The sequence below is a fragment of the Ceratotherium simum genome, chromosome 14, assembly GCF_057802395.1.
Source record: "Ceratotherium simum simum isolate JZ-2026a chromosome 14, ASM5780239v1, whole genome shotgun sequence".
Lineage (NCBI taxonomy): Eukaryota > Metazoa > Chordata > Mammalia > Perissodactyla > Rhinocerotidae > Ceratotherium > Ceratotherium simum.
The window spans coordinates 17,694,712-17,718,444 of NC_141913.1; the positions used below are offsets into that span (position 1 = coordinate 17,694,712).

At 38.7% G+C, this 23,733-nt stretch overlaps 1 protein-coding gene and 1 long non-coding RNA gene across 2 annotated transcripts in view; one reads left to right on the plus strand and one right to left on the minus strand.

Annotated features, from left to right (window-relative positions):
• The window catches only part of PSMA8 (proteasome 20S subunit alpha 8), a 38,511-nt gene extending 29,751 nt beyond the window's left edge, over positions 1-8,760 (plus strand). Inside the window, exons 5-7 of the mRNA XM_004420983.3 lie at positions 5,430-5,549; positions 5,662-5,724; positions 7,782-8,760. Coding sequence (XP_004421040.1) covers positions 5,430-5,549; positions 5,662-5,724; positions 7,782-7,874 — 276 coding nt within the window. The 3' untranslated portion in view covers positions 7,875-8,760. The remainder of the gene's footprint in view (positions 1-5,429; positions 5,550-5,661; positions 5,725-7,781) is intronic.
• LOC147915273 (uncharacterized) lies at positions 1,508-23,301 on the minus strand. The gene is made up of 3 exons (XR_015554286.1): positions 22,865-23,301; positions 21,322-21,402; positions 1,508-3,910 (listed from the first exon to the last, which is right to left on the minus strand). It is a non-coding gene; the product is annotated as an uncharacterized LOC147915273 (long non-coding RNA).
• Positions 23,302-23,733: the final 432 nt, after the last annotated feature.

The following is a 23,733-nucleotide window of genomic DNA, read 5'->3' on the forward strand; positions in this document are numbered from 1 at the left end:
TAAGAATATAAAATAATATAAATATATGCATGTATTCACCAAGTGTAAGTAGATGTTAACGTTTTATCATATTTGCTTCAGATCACTTTTTTAAGTGAAATATTTTGGACTTCTGAAAATAATATTTAAAACACCTATGTAAACATCAGCCAGGTTGAATGTAATTGAAGCTTCCTGTGAATTCTTCTAATCTCATTCCCCTCCTACAACATCTCCTCCCACCTCCTCCAGGAAACCACTGTCCTAAATTTGATGTTTATCTTTTCAGTGCATAACTTGATACTTCTACCGCGCGTGAAAGTATCTATAAGTAATGGGGACTGTTTTGCATACTTTAAAATTTCATATAATTGGTATTATGTATATGATTCTACAACTTGCAATTTTCTTTGTTTAGTTTGACATTAAGTAGAGATAAATGCAATGATGAAACAAAGCTGCTGGATAATGCCCTAGAGCACAACAGGGAGCTGCTTTGGATTGTGTGTAGAGGGAACGTTTCTCTGAGGAAGTGATGTTTAAGCTGAGACTGAATGAAAAGAAGCTAGCCAAGTGGCTATGTTGGGATGAGGTTCTTCCTAGATGACTTTGTTGACCTGCCAGATTTGAAACCCATCATTTTAATTTAAAAAACTGCAATGTTGGAAGCTTTCAGGGATGTCTGTGTGGAATCCATCCTGTGTAGTAGTTTCGTGTCCTTATAAGTGTACAGGATGTAGCTAAATAGGATATATAGTATAAAGCAGCAAATCTCAAAATATAGTCTTCAGACTCCTGGTCCATGAAGTAAAAACTATTTTCATAATAATATTAAGACAATACTTGGCTTTTTAACTGTGTGGACATTTGTACAGATGGTGTAAAAGCAATGATGGATAAAACCACTGGTGCCCTAGCACCCAACTGTATTAGTACTCATTGTATTCTTTACCATCATGCATTTGCAGTAAATTAATAAATAAATTCAACTGCCACATAAGTTGTCTTTGATGAAACAGTACAAATGATTATTATTATTATTATTTTTTGATGAGGAAGATTGGCCCTGAGCTAACATCTGTTGCCAATCTTCCTCTTTTTGTGTGAGGAAGATTGGCCCTGAGCTAACATCTGTGCCAGTCTTCCTTTATTTTGTATGTGGGACCCCACCCCAGCATGGCTTGATGAGTGGTGTGTAGGTCCACACCTGGGATCCAAAACCATGAACCCCGGGCTGCCACCGAAGCAGAGTGTCCACTAAGCACCACCATGCCATGGGGCTGGCTCTTTTTTTTTTTTTCTGGTGAGGAAGATTAGCCTTCAGCTAACATCCATTGCCAATCCTCCTCGTCTCGGTGAGGAAGATTAGCCCTGAGCTAACATCTGTGCCCATCTTCCTCTGTTTTATGTGGGACACCTGCCACTCATGGCTTGATAAGCAGTGCATAGGTCCACGCCCGGGATCTGAACCTGTGAACCCCGGGCCACCAAAGCGGAGTGCATGAACTTAACCACTATACCACTGGGCTGGCCGGAAACAATACAAATTATTAATTTTATTAAATCTTGACTTTTTTCTCATCACGCACACAAAAAATTTGTAACTATGTGTGGTATGGAAGTTAACTAGACTTATTGTGGTGATCGTTTTGCAATATATACAAATATTAAATCATTATTTTGTACACCTGAAAGTAATATAATGTTATATATCAATTATATCTCAATTAAAAAATTATAAAAAATCTCAACTCTTGAGTATGCATCTTTTCAGATTCTGTATGATCAAATGGAAGTATGCTTAAAGCACATCTACTGCAGGTAACGTTGTTTTGAGGAAAAACAGTTATGTGATCGTTTGAGTTGTAAGCTGAAATAGGCTATTTTTTATGGAACTTCATTTTTACTTGACAGAACAACAGACAGAATAACTATGGTTGTTCAGACTTGGAAATCTGGCAGGAAATCTAAAGAATGAGTGATCCAAGCCTTTTACTTTAAGGAAACAATTGATAGTATTTGTTGCCAATGATAAAATTCAAGCTGTCAAGCAAAAATTAAAATTTTGGAAAACATATTTGCCACAGTGAGCTTGACAGTTTCTCAGTACTTAAAGACTTCTTGGATGAGGTTGGTGGTGAAATTAATGAGCATAATTATTTGATATTTTAGAAATAAAATAGGTCAACATTTGGAAGATCTGTATTAATTCAGTTAATGTAGTTAATTCATTAGTTAATGAATTTATTAATGTATGAATTAATGTAATTAATTCATTAATTCAGTTAAGTAGTGTTTTCCAGATGATCAAAGCATGATATTACAAAACTAACACCGTTAATGCTTTTGGGGGCATGTTCTGCTATTGTCAATAATGCTTCAAAACAGGAACAAAGTTAATATGTTGTGTACTTCAGGGCAATGTTTCTCAAAGTGTATTTCTTTTGATGTTAATAGATATAAACAAGCTTTGTAAGTAATTTTGGGTGATGTTTGTCTAAAGAAATTTAATAAGTTTTGCTGTGTTCTGGATCTTCTAAAAAGCATTGTAAATCTCCTAGAAGCAGTTAAAGGAGTCGTCCCCAAGATTACTTGAATTTAGAACGGTTTTATCATAGATCCTCTCTCCATTCTGGTATTCTTTGGAAAATACTGCCATAGAGAAATAGAATCTTAGGACTGAAAAGACGTTTAAAGGCTGTTTAACGATCATTTTTAGGAAGCGTATTATGAAGTGCTTTTGGGATCAGCATTTGTTGAAGGGAAGGGAACAGGATTAGGCAGAGGGAGAAGGTGGACTGCAGTGCAGTCTCAATAAAGGCCTCATCAACCCCCTGGGAAGCTCTGGATCTGGGGTGGCTCTTCAGACTTGTTCCAACTTGGGTTGAGGGGATTGGGCACTAACAGCTCTTCATCAGTAAGTCATTGGATATAGGCCACCCCTAGAAGAGTGCGTGACCTTTGCTGAGGCAGCTCTTGTTAACCAAGGCATCTCTCAAGCAAGTTAAGAGCCTGGGCTATCTGCCATTGGCACTCCATTGGCACACACTATAGGAATAAGGCTTTCATTTCTGAAGGGGGTGGGGCAGTGTGCCACAGGATGCATGCAGAGGTGTATCTGTGAGGTCTTGTTTTTGGCTCCTAACAACAGAGATGTGATGATTCTTAATACATAAGGATTTGCTTTTCTCACATAATGAGAAGTTTGAAGGTAGGCCCTTGCTGGCGTTTGTCTCTTTTATTATCTTAGTCTCGTCCCATGCTCTCAAGGTGGCTACTAGACATCCAACCAACATGTCTGCATTCCAGGCAGCAGAGATTCCTAGAAGTTCCACCCAGTTACTTCCACTTGTATATTCCTATTGGTAATGGAAGCTAGGAAATGAAACTTTTTCAGCAGGCACATTGCCCCGAGTTCTGTTGCAAAGGAAGAATGGATATTGGGGTTGGCAGCTCATATTCTTTGCCACAGAAAATCATCATTAATCTGGATAGGCAGGCAGGAAAAACATTGCAAAACCATCAGAGTCTGTTGAAGTGGCTGGGGTTGGTGATGGGGTTGGAGGGAGGGTGGGAATATGAGTGTGGCAAGAAGCAGGTAGATTTTAGGAAACCAATCAAGTAGATAAGAGTTAAAGAATTTTGACCTCGGCAATTGGAGGTACTGGGCAGGAAAGTCAGGGGTGACCTTTAAGGGCAAAGTGAGGGGGCTGGCCTGGTAGCAGAGCGGTTGAGTGCACGCTGCGCTTCGGCGGCCTGGGGTTTGCAGATTCAGATCCCAGGCGCGGACGATGGCACTGTTTGTCAAGCCATGCTGTGGTGAAGTCCCATATAAAGTAGAGGAAGATGGGCACGGATGTTAGCCCAGGGCCGGTCTTCCACGGCAGAAAGAGGAAGATTGACGACGGATGTTAGCTCAGGGCTAATCTTCCTAACAAAAAAAAAAAAAAGAGCTCAGTGAAATTTCTAGATAAACTACTACCTTATGTACTTGCTCTATGGGCAGCAACCAGTTAGTTACCCCCAAAAAACTAGTAGCTAATAAACTGCAAAGTCATACCAAGCTCAAGGCTTTACCTTTGATCTTAGTGAAATTTCAAGGCCACAAAATCTAATTTAAAATTTCATAGCTATTTATTTTAATCCTCTGAAATATAGAGACATAGAAAAAGTTCTGTGAAGTAGCAGAACAATATACTCTCATGTAGTACAAAAGGTGTGTTTTCATGCTCCCTTCCTAAAAATCTCCTTTGAGATCTCTTTCCTATGATCATATTACTAACCAGTTAGAACTGAGACATTCCCCATTTAATGCCAGGATCCTTCAGTAAAAGAATGGGCCCTTCTGCTGGTTCTTTCCACTCTCCAGAGCCATCATAGCAAAGGGGCATGTGGCAGCATAGTGTATAGAGGTCAAAGCTTAGACTGTCGATGCAGTCTATTTGTCAATATCTAGAGCTATGTTTGGTTGTTACAGCTGGGGTAGGCGGTGCTACTGGCATGTAGTAGATAGAGGTTGCTTAAACATCCTAAAATGCACAGGACAGCCCCCCACAGCAAAGAAATATCCAGCCCCAAAGGTCAATAGTGCTGAGAAAAAAGCTTGTTTTAACCTTTCCAGCCCTTCATTTCTTCACCCATAAATTGGAGTTAGTATTAGTACCTGTTTGTTTTTGTGATGATTACATGAGATAATCCATGTAAAATGCTTAACATAGTGCCTAGCACATAAGTGCTCTGTTAATGTAAATTACTATTAACATCATCATTATCATCACTAGTACTAGTTTGGATATTTAGACTGAATTAAAAGAACATGCCATATACTACCTGTAGCCATGCAGCCAGGGAAATCCATTTGCCTCTTTCCTTCGAAAATTTCTAAAGAGCAAAGGAAAATGGGGAATGGAACAGAAGAAGCCCTTCTTGCTTATAGTAAAAGAAGATAATGAATCAATAATTAGTATACTTTATTCTAAGTTCTATACTTTATTCTAAGTTCTAAGAAAATTATGTGCAATCCTATTCATGTAGACAGCTTTCTTCTTCAATGTGGATGTCTTTTTTCTTGTCTTTTCTTTCTTCCTTTTGCACCATATTGCAAAGTTACACGTCCTTTCCTTTCCACATCTTTTGGAGTTTCAACTCTTTCAGTCTCTTCTGGCTATCAAGGACTTGGGAGCCATTAAAGTAAAAGAAAGCATTGGCCAGGACAAAGCATTGGTATATCTGAAAATAAGTTTATTCATATTGAATTCATACTGAAAATAAAATTATTCATATAGTAACCAAATGAGCTGCTGAAATGTTTGCTAAGTTTTCAAACCTACAATTTTCATTTAGTAATTGTGGTAAGAAATACTGGAGTAAACTCTAAGTCTCTAAACTTCACTTAGTAACCATAAATTCATTCATATCACAGTGATCTTAATAATCTTCTATTTTTCAAGGCAAATGCAATAGGCCGAAGTGCTAAAACTGTCCGAGAATTTCTAGAAAAGAATTACACAGAAGATGCTATAGCAAACGACAATGAAGCTATCAAATTAGCAATAAGAGCTTTGCTAGAAGTAAGTGATCTAATAAAGCATATTCAGAAAGGCATGGGTTTTTTTTAATTCAATTGCTTATTAAAACACAATTTCCTGAAGTAATTCTAGTATTGCACTTATTCTACATTAGGTTGTCCAGTCTGGTGGAAAAAACATTGAACTTGCTATAATAAGAAGAAATCAACCTTTGAAGGTAAGTCATTAAGCAAAGAGGAAAAAATATCTGTAGTATAAAGTATTTTGACAAAAGTTAAAATGTTGTTGACACCCGTGAATCTTCATTATAAGCCTGAAACATCTGTTAGCTTCCATTGACACTACAATTTCCATTTTGTTTCTGTAGGCTAATAGTCACTAATTTGTATGTGCTTATTGCAAGTAGTTACCTATCCTTAACCCTTTGTGAAGACTTAGAGGCACTGAGATCTATATTTGGGCCTATCCCATTTAGTAGTTCTGTGTGCTTATAAGTAGAAACCCCTATTGAGTCAGGCCTATATGGGGTCAGTATAGCTATTCCCTATGGAGATTCATTCCTGGCACCATATAGAGACCCATCGTTTTAGATCTTCTGAAATCAGGATATGCTTCCAGCCAGTGTCATTCAACTATTTATACAATTGTTGGCCCTCCAGGCTTCTAACATAATGTTATCTTTCATTGTGTTAAAGCATCACCAATTCTTGATTGCCTACTGGCTTTTATCTCTTTTCTCTTCTTTTCACTTAAAAGTGCCTTGAGCCTCTGTCAGACTTAAATTTTAATACCTAGCGTGATAACTTTTCCATATGTCTTTGTGGCAAGTCTAGCATTATTATTTGTATACCTTTTGTCAGCTGTTATGGGTTAAAACTGCTGGACCACAAAATAAATTGTTCAGAACAAAGTGATAAATTGTTCAGATATTGTGATAGAGGACTCATGGGCTAAAGAGCACTTGAAATGCGGTTCACTATTGTTCATTAGGTAGAACTTTACATGTTAGTTTGTCAACTAGCTCTCTTTAGCCGAGAGTGTACAAAAGCACTTAAAGCATGGGAAACTATGTGAAAAAGGTGCTAAAAAGGATATGTTACATATACCTTTTGTTTTAAGCAAAATATTTCAAGGGGAAATAGTGTTAAAATCAGTGCTATGTGGAGCAGTGGGGTTTTTTGTTTTGGGGGGTTTTATTGTTGTTGTCATTGTTTTGACATCACATCCCCACCTTTTATTAGTTAATCAATGGATGGGGACACAGGATAGGGCAGCAGCAGAGTTTCAGTGAATAAGAGAAATGGGGACAGGGTAATAGGGTCCACCCTGGCATGGCCCCACATAAATAACCAGAGTGCTGAGCACAAAGTGTGGAGATGGGAACTGGGCCACACTGTCACCCGTTGTAAAGGGCAGGGGGACAGATGTGCCAACACCACAAGGACAGAGAACCACTGAGGCCAGAGTCACCTCTCCAGCCCCATCACATACAGACATACATATACACACCTGGAGAGACACACACACAGTTATACATATATTTTTATTTATGAGTGGTAGGATGGTATGTCTACAGACAGCAAAGTTATGCTCTCCTTCCACATAATATTTCAGGATAGGCTGTAGAAAAATAGTGCATGTGCTTTGGAATTGGATAGACATGGTTTAAGTTCAGAGTTGGCTAGACCTGGGTTTAAGTACCATCAGATCCATTTGTTTCACAGTATGACCTTGAGCAAGTTGCTCCCATCTTTTAAATAAAAGAAAACTGATTTAGATAAAATAAAAACTGTTTTTGCTTTGTACTTTGTGAGAGAATTATAAACAAAGCAGTGTAAATCATCTTTTCCCTACCTCTTTGGCTAGTCTATGAGCTGATAAAATAGTCAAACCCTATAAGAGTGGGGTAGGGGTAGGGAGAGTTCAGTAATGAGTTATTTGCTCATGAATAGAATAAGCCTTGCATTAAAATGTTTTCAGAGTTATATGCATATATAGGATATATAATGCAATATCACATTTTGCCCTGCTTTCTTTTATAGCACAATGATAGTGGAAATGTCATAGAGTTCTGGTTTTGTCCATCACTGTTACAAGTTGTGTTGCTTTTGAACCTTTTGAAATATTTCATTATATATTTGAAGTTATATAAAATATAAAGTTATAAATAGAAAATGTTAATTTATAAAATATAATTGGGTTCCTTCATACCATAAATATTTAGAAATTATTGGTATAATTGAAATTTGCTTTTTAAATTTTTTCTCTTTTCAGATGTTTAGTGCCAAAGAAATTGAATTACAAGTAACTGAAATAGAAAAGGAAAAGGAAGAAGCAGAGAAGAAAAAATCAAAGAAGATTGCCTAATTCTTAGGATGAGCGCTAGGAGTTTTTAATGTTTTGTTGTACTCCTTGGAATTATTTAGTGAAGTTTTAAAGGAAATAAGTTGATTTGTGGCATTACATTTAGTTGTTATGTGCTGTTTTGAGAATGCCACATTTGTGGCTGTCTTTAGTCTACTACATGGACAAATATACATTAGTAGGAAGATTTTCTTTGAAAAGAGATTTCAGTAATTGTTGAAAGCAGTCAATTCCACATAAGCCTGAGACTGTACTTTATGACTTGTTGTCCAGTATATTACTTTTCTTCATATATGCAAATTTAATTAAGAAAAAAATTTTAATTAAAAAATTAGTAATTTGATGACATTTGAGTATTGACCGTCAGGTAAAAAGATAGCTATTCCAAAATAAACTGAATATAATATTGAGTTCCTTTTTAGATGCATGATAAAAATATCCTTGCATTGGTGAATTGCCAAAATTTTGTCAGCTTTCTTCATTTTTAAGTATTTTGTCATATTTATTTTGCCTTTGTCATTTCATAAGTTGTAGTATATCATTTTGTTCATGGAACAAATTTTAAAAGCCTAATCCAAATAGGCAATTAAAATAAAGTGTGGTAGGAGCTTATAAGGACATCTGAATATATGAAAATAAGGAGAGAAATGAATACATTTAATTCATAGTTTCAATTTTAATTTTATCTTAAGTATGTCCAGTGTGTTAGGTTTGTTACATGTTCCAATCAGATATCTAAGTGCTTACTATGTGCTTGCATTGTGCTAGACTTATTGGGAATAATAAAAGAAATATAAAAAGTTAATCCAAATAGCCCACAGAAAGAATGTGTTTAATGCCTGTAATGAGGTTATATTTTTGAAAACAAAGGATATTAATAGGCATAAACACAAAAGCCTATATACCTTATTATTTTAGAGCTTTGCCTTTTTTTTTAATATTCTTTTTGAAAACAGGGAGGAGAGGTTGAGTTTTTGCAGAGGAATAAAAAGCTCAGGGGACATGGATCAGTTTGGGCAAGCGCTCATAAGATCTAAGCCGTTGGTGGTTGTAGTGCTCTGAAGAAAGGGCAAAGGAAAGAGCAGAGTCAGAATTTTAAGAGATATAAAGTCCTTACGAGGCCACCTCACTGGTATTCATCTTGGGCCAAATTCCTGTGGCCTCCTGCTGCTGCACTTAGGTTCCTCAGACAGAAAGACTACAGGGCATTTTCTAGGGCGGAATGTATGATCTGTATTCCACTCTGACTTATGTCGTGACTGCCTTTCTAGTTTTCATTGGAACCATGGAATTTTGTGGCTCCCTATACCTTTTTTCTTTAAAACTTAGAATCAAAGCCAAATAACCTGTTTTCTGTCACCTCCTGGCCCTGCTTAGCTTTCCAGAAGGAAAGGTGCTTCCCAAGTGGAAGGCTTACTAAACAAAATTTTAGCACTTGGGGAAAAAACTCCCACACCCTTGATAATCCATAATCAGCTCCTACTGAAGATATCTCCCTCAACATGCATGCACACACACACAACACACAGGAGGGACAGGATATTCGCATTATCCTACTGCACTGCAATGAACCCATTGTGAATCCTTGATACTCTGGATACATGGCTTAGCATCTTGCATATACCTGTTTCTTGGCACTTATTATACTATATTGAAATTATATGTTTGATCTACTTTTTGAACAAATATTGAGTCCTTCAAGTGGCAGACACTGTTAGATGCCAGGGATATAGTGGTAAAGAGTAGCTTAGTTTTTTGTCCTCATTACTGTGTAGTGAGAAGGCAGATATTAAACCCAAATAATTATTATATATAATAGGGATTAGTGCTCTGTGTCTATCTTCCCTACTAAACTAGAAGCTCTTCAGGAGGCAGGGCTGGGACCCATGCTTTTTTCGTCTTTGTTTCCACAGCTTCCCTATCATTAAGACTTAATACATGTTTGTCGACTTGCACATTGTTGCACATATCAGATATTAGGAGGAAGGGGGAGATGAATCATCTAGTCTAATCTCTCAGTGTAGAAATCAACTTCCTAATCTCTTTGGCCCTTGTTGAACATTATAGTAATGGGAAGTCACCACATTGTCAATGAATATATATTGCATGCAGGGCATGCAATATATATTCAGACCCTGGTTAAATAAAAATGGGGGGACTTCCAGAAAGAGAGGAATGTGTTGTTATGCAACATAGTATGGCCCTGGGAAATCTTCTGAAGGTGTAGTGATTTGAAGTGGCATTCAGCTACTCCTCATCCCTCACTGAACATTCTCCTTGTGCCAGGTACCAGAAATGAACCTGATAGGGTCCTTGTCTTGAAGAGATCATAGTACCAAATAACTGAGTCTATTCTTGCAAGTTATATGAATAATGGAAAGTATATTTCACGTATAATCTGTGAATTTAATATGGAACTTGTTTCTGGAGTAACATTTAAATCTTCCCTAGTAAATGCAGCACACAACACCAGATCTTTTATTTTTTTTTTTATAATTTTTTAAAAAATTTTATTTATTTTTTCCCCCGAAGCCCCAGTAGATAGCTGTATGTCACAGTTTCACATCCTTCTAGGTGCTGCATGTGGGACGCGGCCCCAGCATGGCCGGAGAAGCGGTACGTCGGTGCGCGCCCGGGACCCGAACCCGGGCCGCCAGCAGCGGAGCGCACGCACCCAACCGCTAAGCCACGGGGCCGGCCCAACACCAGATCTTTTAAAAAGGAAATGAGGGGCCAGCCCCGGCCACCTAACTTAATGGTTAAGTTCGGCACGCTCTACTTTGGTGGCCCGGGTTCAGTTCCTGGGCATGGACCTACACCACTCGTCTATCAGTGGCCATGCTGTGGCAGCAGCTCACATACAAAATAGAGGAAGATTGGCAACAGATGTTAGGGCCAATCTTCCTCAGCAAAAAAATAAAAAGGAAATGGGACCTATTTTTTGTGTTACTAAACAAAAGAAGGGGGTTGGTTATACCTCCCTGTCTCCCAATTTCTATCTCTGATACAAGGACAGGACATTCTACACCCCTGGATGGATTTGGCAATAAATAGATATAATGTTAATGACTCTCTTCTGAACATACCTCAGCTGTGTGGATCCCATGTTTCCTATCTGGGGGGAATAGGGACACGTCATCCAAATGATATGGTTGTAATTCCACTCCTTACTTTTATTAAACAGGTACCATATAGTGCTTACTACATGCCAGACAGTTTTGAGTTCTTTACAAACATTAACTCACTTAGTTCTCGTAACAACTCTCATGAGACACGTTATATAGTTTATGCCCAAGGTGCAGATGCTTATGGTGCTTTGCCTCCACAGCTGTCCATCAAAATCTCCCACATCGCCCTCAGAAGGCTGTTTCCTGAGAGGTGAGAGCTTTTCTATCTCATTGGCTTTATTCCTCCTGTAACCAGCATGAGGGTCTGATTATTTTTGGCTCAACTGCTTTCTTTTACTTTGGAAGGTATTATTTTGGCCAGGTTTCGCTGATCTACACAAAGCAATTTTTTTATTTAATGTGACGTTTTAGCCAAAACATACTCAAACATTATTGCTATTTAAAATGTCATTTTTACATCTTTTATTGAGAAAATTCCCTCAAATGCAAGCACTTTGTGCTTTTTCTCTCTTGTATCCTCAAGGTGAGATAATCACAAACATTTGGTTTTAGGAATCAGTTAAATAACTTTTCTCCCATCATGGGGTTTTGGTTAACAAGATAGTCTGAAAAAAAATCTCTCACTACAGGCATAGAAATGCTGGATAAAACCTAACGAACACCCTTTTAAATGCATAGCTGAGCTCACAGGAAGTAAGGGAAATCCCCAGAGGCGAAAAACAAAAAGGGATTTGAAAATCAGAGAAGGCATTTGAGCAGATGCTGGTGCTGCCTTGGAGGAGGTTGTATTGGCACAGGGAAGAAGCAAACTAAGAATGAGACAGAGAACCTAGAAATACACCCAGCTTTCCTGGAACACTTGGTTTATGGCAGCTAGCATTGCAGTATCAGTCAGTGGGTAAAGAATAAGCTCTTCAATAAATGGTGATAGGACAACTGGTTATCCATTTGGAAAGAAAGAAAACTGGACCTCTACTTCACACTATTAAAAAAAAATTCCAGATGAATTAAAGACCTAAACATAAAAGATAAAACGTTTAGAAGACTGTACAGGAAAATAGCTTTAAGACTTTGGGGGTAAGGATAGATTTCCTAAACAAGATACAAAAAGTGCTAACACTTCAGGAAAAGATTGATAATTCAACTACCTGAAAATATAAGCTTCCCTACGTCAAAAGATACCATAAAAAAAGTGAAAAGATGGGCCACAAATGGGAGAAGACATTTGTAACACATATCACTGATAAAAGGCATGTGTCTGGAATTTATGATTTTTATTCAAAGCAATAGAAAATAACAATGCAACAGAAAAATGGGTGGAACATTTAAACAAGCAGTTCACAGAAGAGGAAACCTGACTGCTTTTCTCTTTATGAAGAACTTCTGAAATGATGTTCTACCAGATTAATCCAGGAAATGCATAGTATAACTATGAGACACTATTTTACAACCATCAGATTGGCAAAAATTAAAAATGACTTTGTATAAAACGTTGGTGAGCATTTGGAGCCAAAAGAACTCATCTACTGGTGTTAGAACTGTAGACTAGGACAACTGCTTTTGGCAGCAAGTTAGTGAGATCTAGTAAAGTCAAATAGGCAGCAATTCCACTCCGAGGTATATAGCCTACAGAACCTCTAGCATACGTGCATAAAAATAATCACGTACAAAGGCATTGCTTGTGATAGCAAAAAAAAAAAAAAGTAACCTAATATTTATCAACAGAAGAATGAATGAATCAATTATGATTTATTCATACAGTAGCATACCATAGTAGGTAAAAAGAAGGCACTACAGCTACCTGATGTATCAACATGGATATGTCTCAAAAACATCATATTGAGCAAAAACAAAAGCCAGTCGTGAGGGCGTATACACAATGTGGTGTTTATAGAAAGCTTAAAGATCTACAAAGCTAAATATAGTATTTAAAAGATAAAATGAGGTAAAACTGAAGAAAAGCAAGGGAACGGTTGTTGCAAAATTCAGGAGAGTGAGTACTTCTGTCAGGAGCTGGGAAGAGGAATGCACAACTGGTAATGTAAAGCTGGGTGGTGAGCGTGTGCATGTTCACTTCATTATTCTCTACACTGTACAGGTAAGTTATCTGCACTTATTTATTATGTGTTTCACAATGGGCTTTGGGTTTTTCTTATTGATTTATAAGTGCTTTTAATATATTTGAGAAATTACTCTTTGCTTATGTATTAAGGCAATGTTAGCTACTATAATAGATGAATCCACACAGTAGTTTATTTCTCAATAATAAAACCCATTGCTGATAGAGATCGTTCCTCCAAGCAAAAATCTAGGAACCAAGACTCCTCCCATTTTATGGCTCTGCTGTGACCGGGAACCAGGCAAGGAAAGGGTTACTGAGAATGTGATCAATAACTAACACGGTCTGTCAAATGTTTTCCAGAGAAGGAGAAAACTAAATGTGCTATTTTTCAGAGGCTGATGTCCCCGTTTTTGCCGATGTTGCCATCCTACAGTGACATTTACACAGATGCAGCAAGACCCCTACAGTTTACTCCAGCTCTAAGTGTCCAAAAGTTACCATGGACCTGTTATGTAATGACATGTTCCTTGATCTCATAACGGCATGTTACATTGAGCCTGTTATGTAATGGTGCCTTGACCTCGTTACATAATGACATGTTGCTTGAACTTGTTATGAAATGGGCTGCACATGCACCCTGACTGGGCCCAATTGTTACACAGTTGTAACATATCCTCTGCACTCTGGCCTATAAAGTTTCCACTGGCACTAGGCTCAGGGGGACATTGCTTTGGAAGCTATCCCCAGTGTTCTCCAGTGCTTGTGCAAGCAATAATCCTTTTTCTTCTCCCACTTCAGCCTTGGTTGTGCTTTTTGGCTCTGCACTCACCAAGAGACAAACCCCTTGAGTTTGGTTACACTGCCATCTTCAACATGACGTTTTCAAATACTCTCAAGATTTCTGTGTCTATCTGGGTTAAGCTACCAAATGGGGAAAGAATTTGGAGGATCAACTATGATAAAAACACTCAGTAAACTAAAAATAGAAGGGAACTTGCTCAACATGATAAAGGACATTTTTGAAGAACCCAAAGCTAACATCATACTCAATGGTGAAAGCCTGAAAGCTTTCCCTCTAAGATCAGGAACAGACAAGGATGCCCACTTTCACCACTTCTATTCACCATAGTACTGGGAGTTCTAGGCAGAACAAGTAGTCAAGAAAAAGAAGTAAAAGGCATTCAAATTGGAAAGGAAGAAGTAAAATTATCTCTGTACACAGATGATATTTATTAGTTCTAATGATTTTTTTATGGAATCTTTAGAAAAGTTGCAGGATAAAAGATCAACACACAAAAATTGGTTGCATTTTATACACTAACAATGAACAATCCAAAAAGAAAATTAAGAAATTCTATTTACAGTAGCATCAAAAAGAATAAAATACTTAGGAATAAACTTAACCAAGGAGGCAAAAGACTTCTACACTGAAAACTACAAAATGTTGCTGAAAGAAATTAAAGAAGACACAAAAAAATTGACAGATATCCTGTGTTCATAGATTGGAAGACTTAATATTGTTAAGATGTCAATACTACCCCTAGCTATTTACAGATTCAATGCAATCCTTATCAAAATCCCAATGATGTTTTTTCAGAAATAGAAGAAAATCCATCCTCATCTGAAAATTAAAGTGCTAATTGTGGGTTCCTATTTCTCTGTGAAACAAAGTTAACTCACATTATCTAAACTAATGCTTCTCATACTTGAATGTATTCAAACCTCTGACGCTCTTGTTAAAATGCAGGTTCTGATTCAATAGGTCTGGGGTGGAGCCCAAGAATATCTTCTGTCAAGCTCCCAGGTGATGGATGCCTAGGAGGCACTGGCAGCACCTGGGAATTTGTTAGACCTTATTAGCTAAGTATCTGCATGTAGCCCCCTACTGTGGCCTATGTGATCTCCCTCCCCCGCCCCCATACACACACCTCTTTTGCTTCATCTCCTGCCATTCCTGCCATTCTGCCCTCCCTCATTCAGCTAAAGGCACACTGGCCTTCCTGCTGCTCCTCATATACACTAAGCAGGCTCCTGCCACAGGGCCTTGGCACTAACTGTGTCCTCTGCCCGCATCACTCTATCCCCATCTTATATGGGCATGGCTTGCTCTGTACTCCTTCCACTTGCTACACAAATGTCACCTTCTCAGAGAGGCTCTCTCTGAGCACCATATATAAAATAGAACTCCCACCCCCCAACACCTAACACCTGAAATGTGTGTTTGTATGTGTTTACTGACTGCCTCCTGCCATTAGAATTCTAAGTTCCATGTCTGTTTTATTCATTGGTATATGACCAGTGCCTAGAACAGTGCCGAGCATATAGTAGATACTTAATAAATACCTGGTGAATGAATAGTAGAGAGGCATTCATTTAAATGCTAAAAATCCAAAATCAGATGCCAGTTGTTTCCATGCGTCTTACTTAAAAGATACATGAAATTACTGGCTAAGATGAGATTTTTTTTTTTTGTGAGGAAGATCAGCCCTGTGCTAACATCCACCAATCCTCCTCTTTTTTTGCTGAGGAAGACTGGCCCTGGGCTAACATCCGTGCCCATGTTCCTCCACTTTATATGGGATGCCACCACAGCATGGCTTGCCAAGCGGTGCGTCAGTGTGCACCCGGGATCCAAACTGGCGAACCCTGGGCCGCCGCAGCGCAGCATGCACACTTAACTGCTTGCGCCACCGGGCCGGCTCCCGAGATATTTTTTTACTTATCTTATTCTAGCATAATGTTATATTTATTGATAATGGATAAAATAATAGGATAGAGGTTTTGAAAAGTTTTCCAAATTATATGTTTCTTTGGTGAATTAAAATTCTTTGAAATGCATACACTATGTGAGTGATCACGCATATGAGGCTGGCAAGGCTACACTAGGAACTCAGGGACAATTCAAGGCCACCTTTTTTCAGGCATGATACTTGTATTTTGCTAATAGTGTCATGCTTTCTCTATGCCCATTTCAGCTGAGATCTTTTGGTTAAAAGAAACAAAGATTCACTCAAGTAAGGATACAAGGAAATAAGGGCTCTCATGAGGAAATAGAAAATTGGGAACAATATCATCATTTTGCTTCCTAGGAACTGGCAGTGCTAGAGATGTCAACATCAAGAGCTTTTGGATCTTAACTCTAATGTTGCAGTAACAAGATCAGTTCTTTTCCACACATCTGTTCTGTTCTTCTCTCTTTACTGTCTAACTTTCTCAGCATCATCTCATTGCTTATACTAATTCATCATTTCTTTTCCCTTGTAACTCTAGCTTATACACGTGCATTATGGCCTCTCTAGCCTCTCTTTCAATTATAATAGCTTAACTCCACCTTCCATACTTAACTTCCCTTCTCTTTCCAAGGTTCCCAATTTCAATTCTGCAAAGAGTAAATGTGTTTGGACCAGCTGATATTTTTGCATCAGGCCAGTGCAAGGTCACTGTGGCCAGTCAAAGGATTGGCTGCCATTGGGCCAGCTTCCTGTTGCTTGTCCATCAGCGGTGGCCAGCAGCTTAGGGTCAAGTGGTTCCCCTAGGGGGTGCCCTTTGTGTCAGTAGAGCAGTTTTCTTGCAAGGGGCTGTGGACAGGGCAGGCATCATGACTGACTTGGGTAGCACACACATGCTTCCTCTCACAGAAACAACTTTTTTCCTCCTCCTTTTCATTGATTGAGCTGACTCTGGAAATTTCTTATGACTCACCACAGGCAGTTCTCTCCACAAAGACTTCCCTCAGACTTGATTAGAGGTCTGACATTCGTGTTTCCAGAGCTCTTTATTGTGACCTGTCTCATCCTGTCTAGTAATTGTTTCATACTTGTACTAGAGTGTGAGCATCTCTGGCTAAGAACTGTAACCTTATAGTTTGGGGCTTCAATTTATGATTATTAAATAAAAGCTTTAAAAAGGTTTTAACTTTATTGAAGTAGTAGGCAAAGTCTATATATTATTCAATCTCTGAAAAAGAAGACGGAATGATGGGGGTGCTTCTTTTTGACAGAAAAGGTATGCAGATTATTGGTTAGCAGTTCTCTCCTTAAAAACTGGTTCTGGTGGGAAATGCATGATATTGGGCAAAGGAACAACCTCAGCACAGTTTTCCAAAACTTATCCCACACGTGCTTCCTTTGTGCCAAGTTAATGGGTGTCACCTGATCAGACGGTTCCTGGTGGGGGGACTCGGTTAAACATTGGCTTCAATGAAATAAAGCAGTCTTCTTTACTGTGGTGGTTATCCAAATGTGTCTGTCTACTGCTGGGTATCTGAGACCATTTCACGAGGTACATGGGGGTCTTAATTATTTTCATATACTTCTAAAATGTTTGCTTTTTTCACTGTGTGGACATTTCTGCTGATGGTGCAAAAGCAGTGATGGGAAACCTGCTTAAGTTTTAGGACAAATGAGGACAGTGACACCAAACTACATTAGTTATTGTATTCTTTATGGCCATGCACTCACTTTTCTGTCTGTTGTTTTGTTTAAAGGCAGTTTCACTCAACAATGTTCTTGATGAAACAGTAAAAATTACTTGTCTTTTAAATATTCTGTATAATAAAGTGGGAAGTTCACATAAAGCACTTCTGCTACTTACCAAAGTAAGAAGATTGACTTGAAGACAAGCACTTGTGTGACTGTTTCAATTGCCAGCTGAACTAACCACTTTACTCATGGATTAATGGACCATCATTTCTTTCAAGTAAGAAACTATGTTTTCCAGACAAACTATGTCCTTTTGGACTTAGGTATTTGGCAACCCAAAAATGAAAATAGTAAACCTATGACTTCAAAGAAAACAACTGACAGTATTTATTGCCAATGACACAGTTCAACTTATTTTCTTTTCTTTTTTTTTTTTTTTTTTGGCTGAGGAAGATTTGCCCTGAGCTAACATCTGCTGCCAATCTTCTTCTTTTTGTATGTGAGCCAACACCACAGCATGGCCACTGACAGATGAGTGGTGTAGCTCCCCGCCCAAGAACCAAACCCGGCCCACTGAAGCGGAGTGCATTGAACTTAACTACTAGGCTACCAAAGCTCAACTTTCAAGCAAAAATTAGAATTTTGGAAGACTTGTATACACTACTGTGAGACTGACAGCTTCCCAATACACAAAGCTGATGAGATTGGTGGTGTTACTGAGAAATATGATTTTCGATATTGTATAATGAAATATGTCAACAATTGGAAGATCTGAATAACTCAGTGAACCAATGTTTTCCAAAGACATGCACAAAATCATGCATGGGTAAAACATCCATTCAATGTAACCAATGAATTCCAATGTAACAATGTATGAAAAGTTAATTGATATGATTTCAATTTCCACATTGCAACTAACCTTTAAGAAACTACGACTTGGGCTGGCCCCGTGGCTTAGCGGTTGAGTGCACGTGCTCCGTTACTGGTGGCCTGGGTTTGGATCCTGGGCACGCACCGACGCACCGCTTCTCCGGCCATGCTGAGGCCGTGTCCCACATACAGCAACTAGAAGGATGTGCAACTGTGACATACAACTATCTACTGGGGCTTTGGGGGAAAAAAAGGAGGAGGATTGGCAATAGATGTTAGCTCAGAGCTGGTCTTCCTCAGCAAAAAAAGAGGAGGATTAGCACGGATGTTAGCCCAGGGCTGATCTTCCTCAAAAAAAAAAAAAAAAAAACAAACTATGACTTGTTGAGCCAGACCTGATGGCCTAGTGGTTAAAGTTCAGCACGCTCTGCTTCAGTGGCCTGGGTTCAGTTCCCCAGGCATGGACCAACACCACTTGCCTGTCAGTGGCCATGCTGTGGTGGCAGCTCACATAGAACTAGAAGGATTTAGAACTAGAGTATACAACTATGTACTGGGGCTTTGGAGAGGGGAAAAAAAAAGAGAGAGGAAGATCGGCAACAGATGTCAGCTCAGGGCGAATCTTTCCCAGCAAAAAAAAAAAAAAGAAAGAAACTACGACTTGTCAAGTTTTGATGTAGCATCAAAGAAGAATATCCACAACAATCTGAAAAGGCTATTAAAATACTCTTCCCTTTTCCAACTACCTATCTGTGTGAGGCCAGATTTTCTTCATATACTTAAAACAAAATAACATATTGCAACAGAACGAATGCAGGAGCAGATATAAAATCCAGCTGTCTTCTATTAAATAGGAAATTAAAAATATTTGCAAAAATTTAAAACAATGCTATACTTTATGTTTTTTTAAAAACTGTAGTTATTTTTAATTTACAGTACTTATGAAATGTTATAAAATTTTTACAGTAATATGTGTGCTAGTTTTCAATTTCTTGTCTCTCAGCTACAAATCCACCCTTCTTTGCCCTCTTTGGTGACAATGGAGCTGGACCCTGAAAACATTTCTCCTTCGCCAGCTGGTGAAACACTAAACTTGATCAATAGAGGGCAATAAAGTGATATTGCAGAGCTATAGCAGCAGACAGATACTTGGCTTATGGATTCTGGTACTCCAGTATTATTATTATTCAGTGCAGATCAACTCCAGTTACACCCCCAGGCCATGCTTTCCCCACCTTCAGTGGCTTTATAGATCAAATGGCCCATTCCCTCTGGCAAGTTTCTTTATCACCGTCAGGCTGGGTGCTCCAGGCTCTGCTTGAGGAGGTCTGAACCTCAGCCGCACAGAATGTCCCTCTCCTAATCCCTGGTTCTTCTATTGTCTGCTCTCCCTCTAGCCAGAGCGAGTAGATGCTTTTTTTTTGCCCCTGCTACTTCTGGACACCTGAGAGTCCTCTTCTACCTCTTTTAGCAGTTAACCACCTTCTACTATCTAACAATTCTTTCTGTTAAATTTTCCCTCTTCAAATAACTAGTGTGCTATCTGTCCCCTGACTGGACTGTAGCTAATATAACATGTAATGAGGCTTTTACTGTTACTTTTAAATGGACTCATAATTTATAATGTTCTCATTTTAAATTTCTAACATGGTAAATATTGATAGATATAATCCACATAAACAAAAAATTTTGGGGGTCCTCAATAAGTTTTAAGAGTGTAAAAGTTTCCTGAGATGAAAAAGTTTGAGAATAGCTGCTTTACTGAAAGTCTTCTCAGTTTTCGATATACTAATACACATTGCAAATATGAATTTAAACCCAGATCTAACATATATAGATTTTATTTATTTATTTATTTCCCCCCCAAAGCCCCAGTAGATTGTTGTATGTCATAGCTGCACATCCTTCTAGTTGCTGTATGTGGGACACGGCCTCAGCATGGCCGGAGAAGCGGTGTGTCAGTGCGCGCCCGGGATCCGAACCCGGGCCGCCAGCAGCGGAGCGCGCGCACTTAACCGCTAAGCCACGGGGCCGGCCCCAGATCTAACATATATAAAGGACACAGCGAGGGTGACAATTTTTAAGTCATAAAAACGAAACCTTTTTTTCTCGTTCAGAAGTTCCTTAAAAAATAAAAAAATTAAAAAAAAGAAGAGGAGAGCACACCTTATCAGCTAACCATGTAATTAAGATGAAATGCATTAGCGGAATTACTTGGCAGTAAAGAGAAGATATAATGGAAAACTTGTTGAAATTTAGAGAATAAAGAAGATTCTCTGGGAGGAATACCTGGAAACAAACAGAGAGGTGACGGTAGGTGGGAAGTTTTGGCCCAGTTTTGCCTGGGACCTTGACCTCCTTCTTTCCTACCAAAAAATCTTATGATACTGTGTCAGAAACTGCAGGTTAAACAGTAAAATAACACAGATCCTTCTGAAAGGGACTTAGAGTGTACTGGGGAGACAGAGAAGTAAGGGATCTACCAGGAGGAAAACAGAAACACAATGGAGGGTATCTGTTGGGGAAGAGGTCAAAGAAGACTTCCTTGGGGAAAGCTCTTCCCTCACATCTTTGCCTGGCAAGAAGAGCATGGCATCATAAGGAGGTTAGCATGGGACAAGGGAGGTCGCCAGAAGTGATGCCAAGTAGGGGTCACATTATGACAGGACTTCTATTCTAAGTTTGGGTTTTACTCTTGAGGCATTGGGGGAGAGAAGGGGTATGTGGTGAGGGGAGCCATGGAAAGTGTTTAACCATGGAAGAAACCTCAAATATTTGTTTTAGAGAGGCAAGCATCAAACACTTAAACCACCTGAGAAAATATGATAGCAAGTATAAGACTAAAAAGCATATATTGTTATCATTCAACATTTTCCTGGAGATTATATCTAATCAATGCAATAATACTACAAAAACACATGATCTACAAACTCATTAATTTGGTGAACAAATATTTATTAAATACCTACTATGGGCCAGGCACTGTTCCGGGATAAAGGGATATGGCAATGAACAGGAACAAAAGATCCCTGTCTTCATAAAGCACCATTCTAGAAGAGAGAAAATTGAAATCTTATTTATTTATTTATTTTTTTTTTGTGAGGAGGACCAGCCCTGGGCTAACATCCAATGCCAATCCTCCCCTTTTTTCTTGAGGAAGAGTGGCCCTGAGCTAACATCCGTGCCCATCTTCCTCTACTTCATGTGGGACGCCGCCACAGCATGGCTTACCAAGTGGTGCTTCAGTGCGTGCCCGGGATCCGAACCTGCGAACCCCGGGCCTCCGAAGTGGAGCGCGTGCACTTAACCGCTTGCGCCACCAGGCCGGCCCCAAAATTGAAATCTTACTAACCTCTCAGAATTTCACCTAGTGAAACACTTTGATCTTGATTTCCTGACTTAACTTCTTTTGATTTTTTTTCACCTTGGCTTCCTGACTTAACCCTTTTTGATTGTTTTTACCTACCTTTCAAGCTTTTCCTACTTCTCTAATTCCCTTTATTGGCTTCTTTTTCTATGCTACCACTAAAGGCTGAGTTTTGATAGGGGTTCTTCTCTCTTTATAAATAAATAAATAAATAAATAAATAAATAAATAAATAAATAAATAAATAAATAAACAAACTGTGTCAGGAAGTACAAGTAGAAAGGTAATATAAAACCTAGACCAAGTTTCACTTTCAAGTTCCGTTTATCTTTCTTGAACTTGAACTCTTGATCTTTCTCATCAGAGCTGCTTCATCTCCAATCTTTCCCATCACTGTGAATGAAATCACCATCTAGCCAATTTCTTTCTTTCTTTCTTTTTTTGTGAGGAAGATCAGCCCTGAGCTAACATCTGTTGCCAATCCTCCTCTTTTTTGCTGAGGAAGATTGGCCCTGGGCTAACATCCGTGCCCATCTTCCTCTACTTTATATGGGACGCTGCCACAGCATAGCTTGACAAGCGGTGTGCCGGTCCGTGCCCGGGATCCTAACCTGCAAACCCCGGGCTGCTGAAGTGGAGGGCATGTGCTTAACCACTACGCCAACAGGCCAGCCCCTAGCCAATTTCTCAAACTAGAAATGTGAGAATCATCCTTAACACATTTCACGCCCTCAGCTACTTTATTCAATCTATCACTAAGATCCATAGATTTTTACCTCCAAAATATATTTTAAATCTGTCCACGACTACCACCCTATTTCTTTTATTTATTTATTTTGTTTATTGCAGTAACATTGGTTTATAACATTGTATAAATTTCAGGTGTACATCATTATACTTCTATTTCTGCATGGATTACATCATGTTCTCATGTTCACCACCCAAAAACTAATTACAATCCATCACCACACACATGTGCCTAATTATCCCTTTCGCCCTCCTCCCTCCCCACTTCCTCTCTGGTAACCACCAATCCAATCTCTGTCTCTATGTGTTTGTTTGTTGTTGTTATTATCTACTACCTAATGAGTGAGATCATATGGTATTTGACCTTCTCCCTCTGACTTATTTCACTTTGCATAATACCTTCAATGTCCATCCACGTTGTCACAAATGGCTGGATTTCATAGTTTCTTATGGCTGAGTAATATTCCATTGTGTATATATACCACATCTTCTTTACCCATTTGTCCCTTGATGGGCACTTAGGTTGCTTCCAAGTCTTGGCTATCGTGAATAACCCTGCAATGAACACAGGGGTGCATGTATCTTACCACCCTATTTCTATATCCACTGCCTCCACTCTATTTCAAGCCACCCTCATCTCTCACCTGGCCTGCTGTAAGAACTATCTAACTAGTTTCTTTGTTGCCTCTTTTGCCCTCCCCAAGTCCATTCTCCACATAATAACTAGAATGATCTTTTAAGAATGTAAGTTACTCAGAAAACGATGGGGATACATCAAAAGAATATAGGAGACAACTTAAAGGAGATCCTACTGTCCAAATATGAGACAACTGAGAATAAAAATAAATCATGATAATAGCTGATCATAACTTATTGAGTAAAAAAGAGTGCATGGATCCATATTGATACACATATAAGAGAAATGGGAAAACTACTTCTTCTAGTAGAATGTCAAACAATAATGTAAAAGAAATGATAATGTAGGAAAAAAATCACCATTATTAGCCATCATAGTAATAATTGATTCAGCCAAGAGTCATTAATGGATGCGAAAATTAATAGGTCAAAGCTTGATGAAGAACAGGATATTTACATAGTCTCAAACACTAGTCTCCCACACACTGCTTATTAATTACAGAGAGGAAAAACAGCAACCTTACAGTGAGAAACTTGGCAGGTTGCATCATAAACAAGTGATCAAATTCAATGTAAACAATAAGAACACAAACTTACCTCACGTGTCTCCTAATGTGATACAGAGGACATTG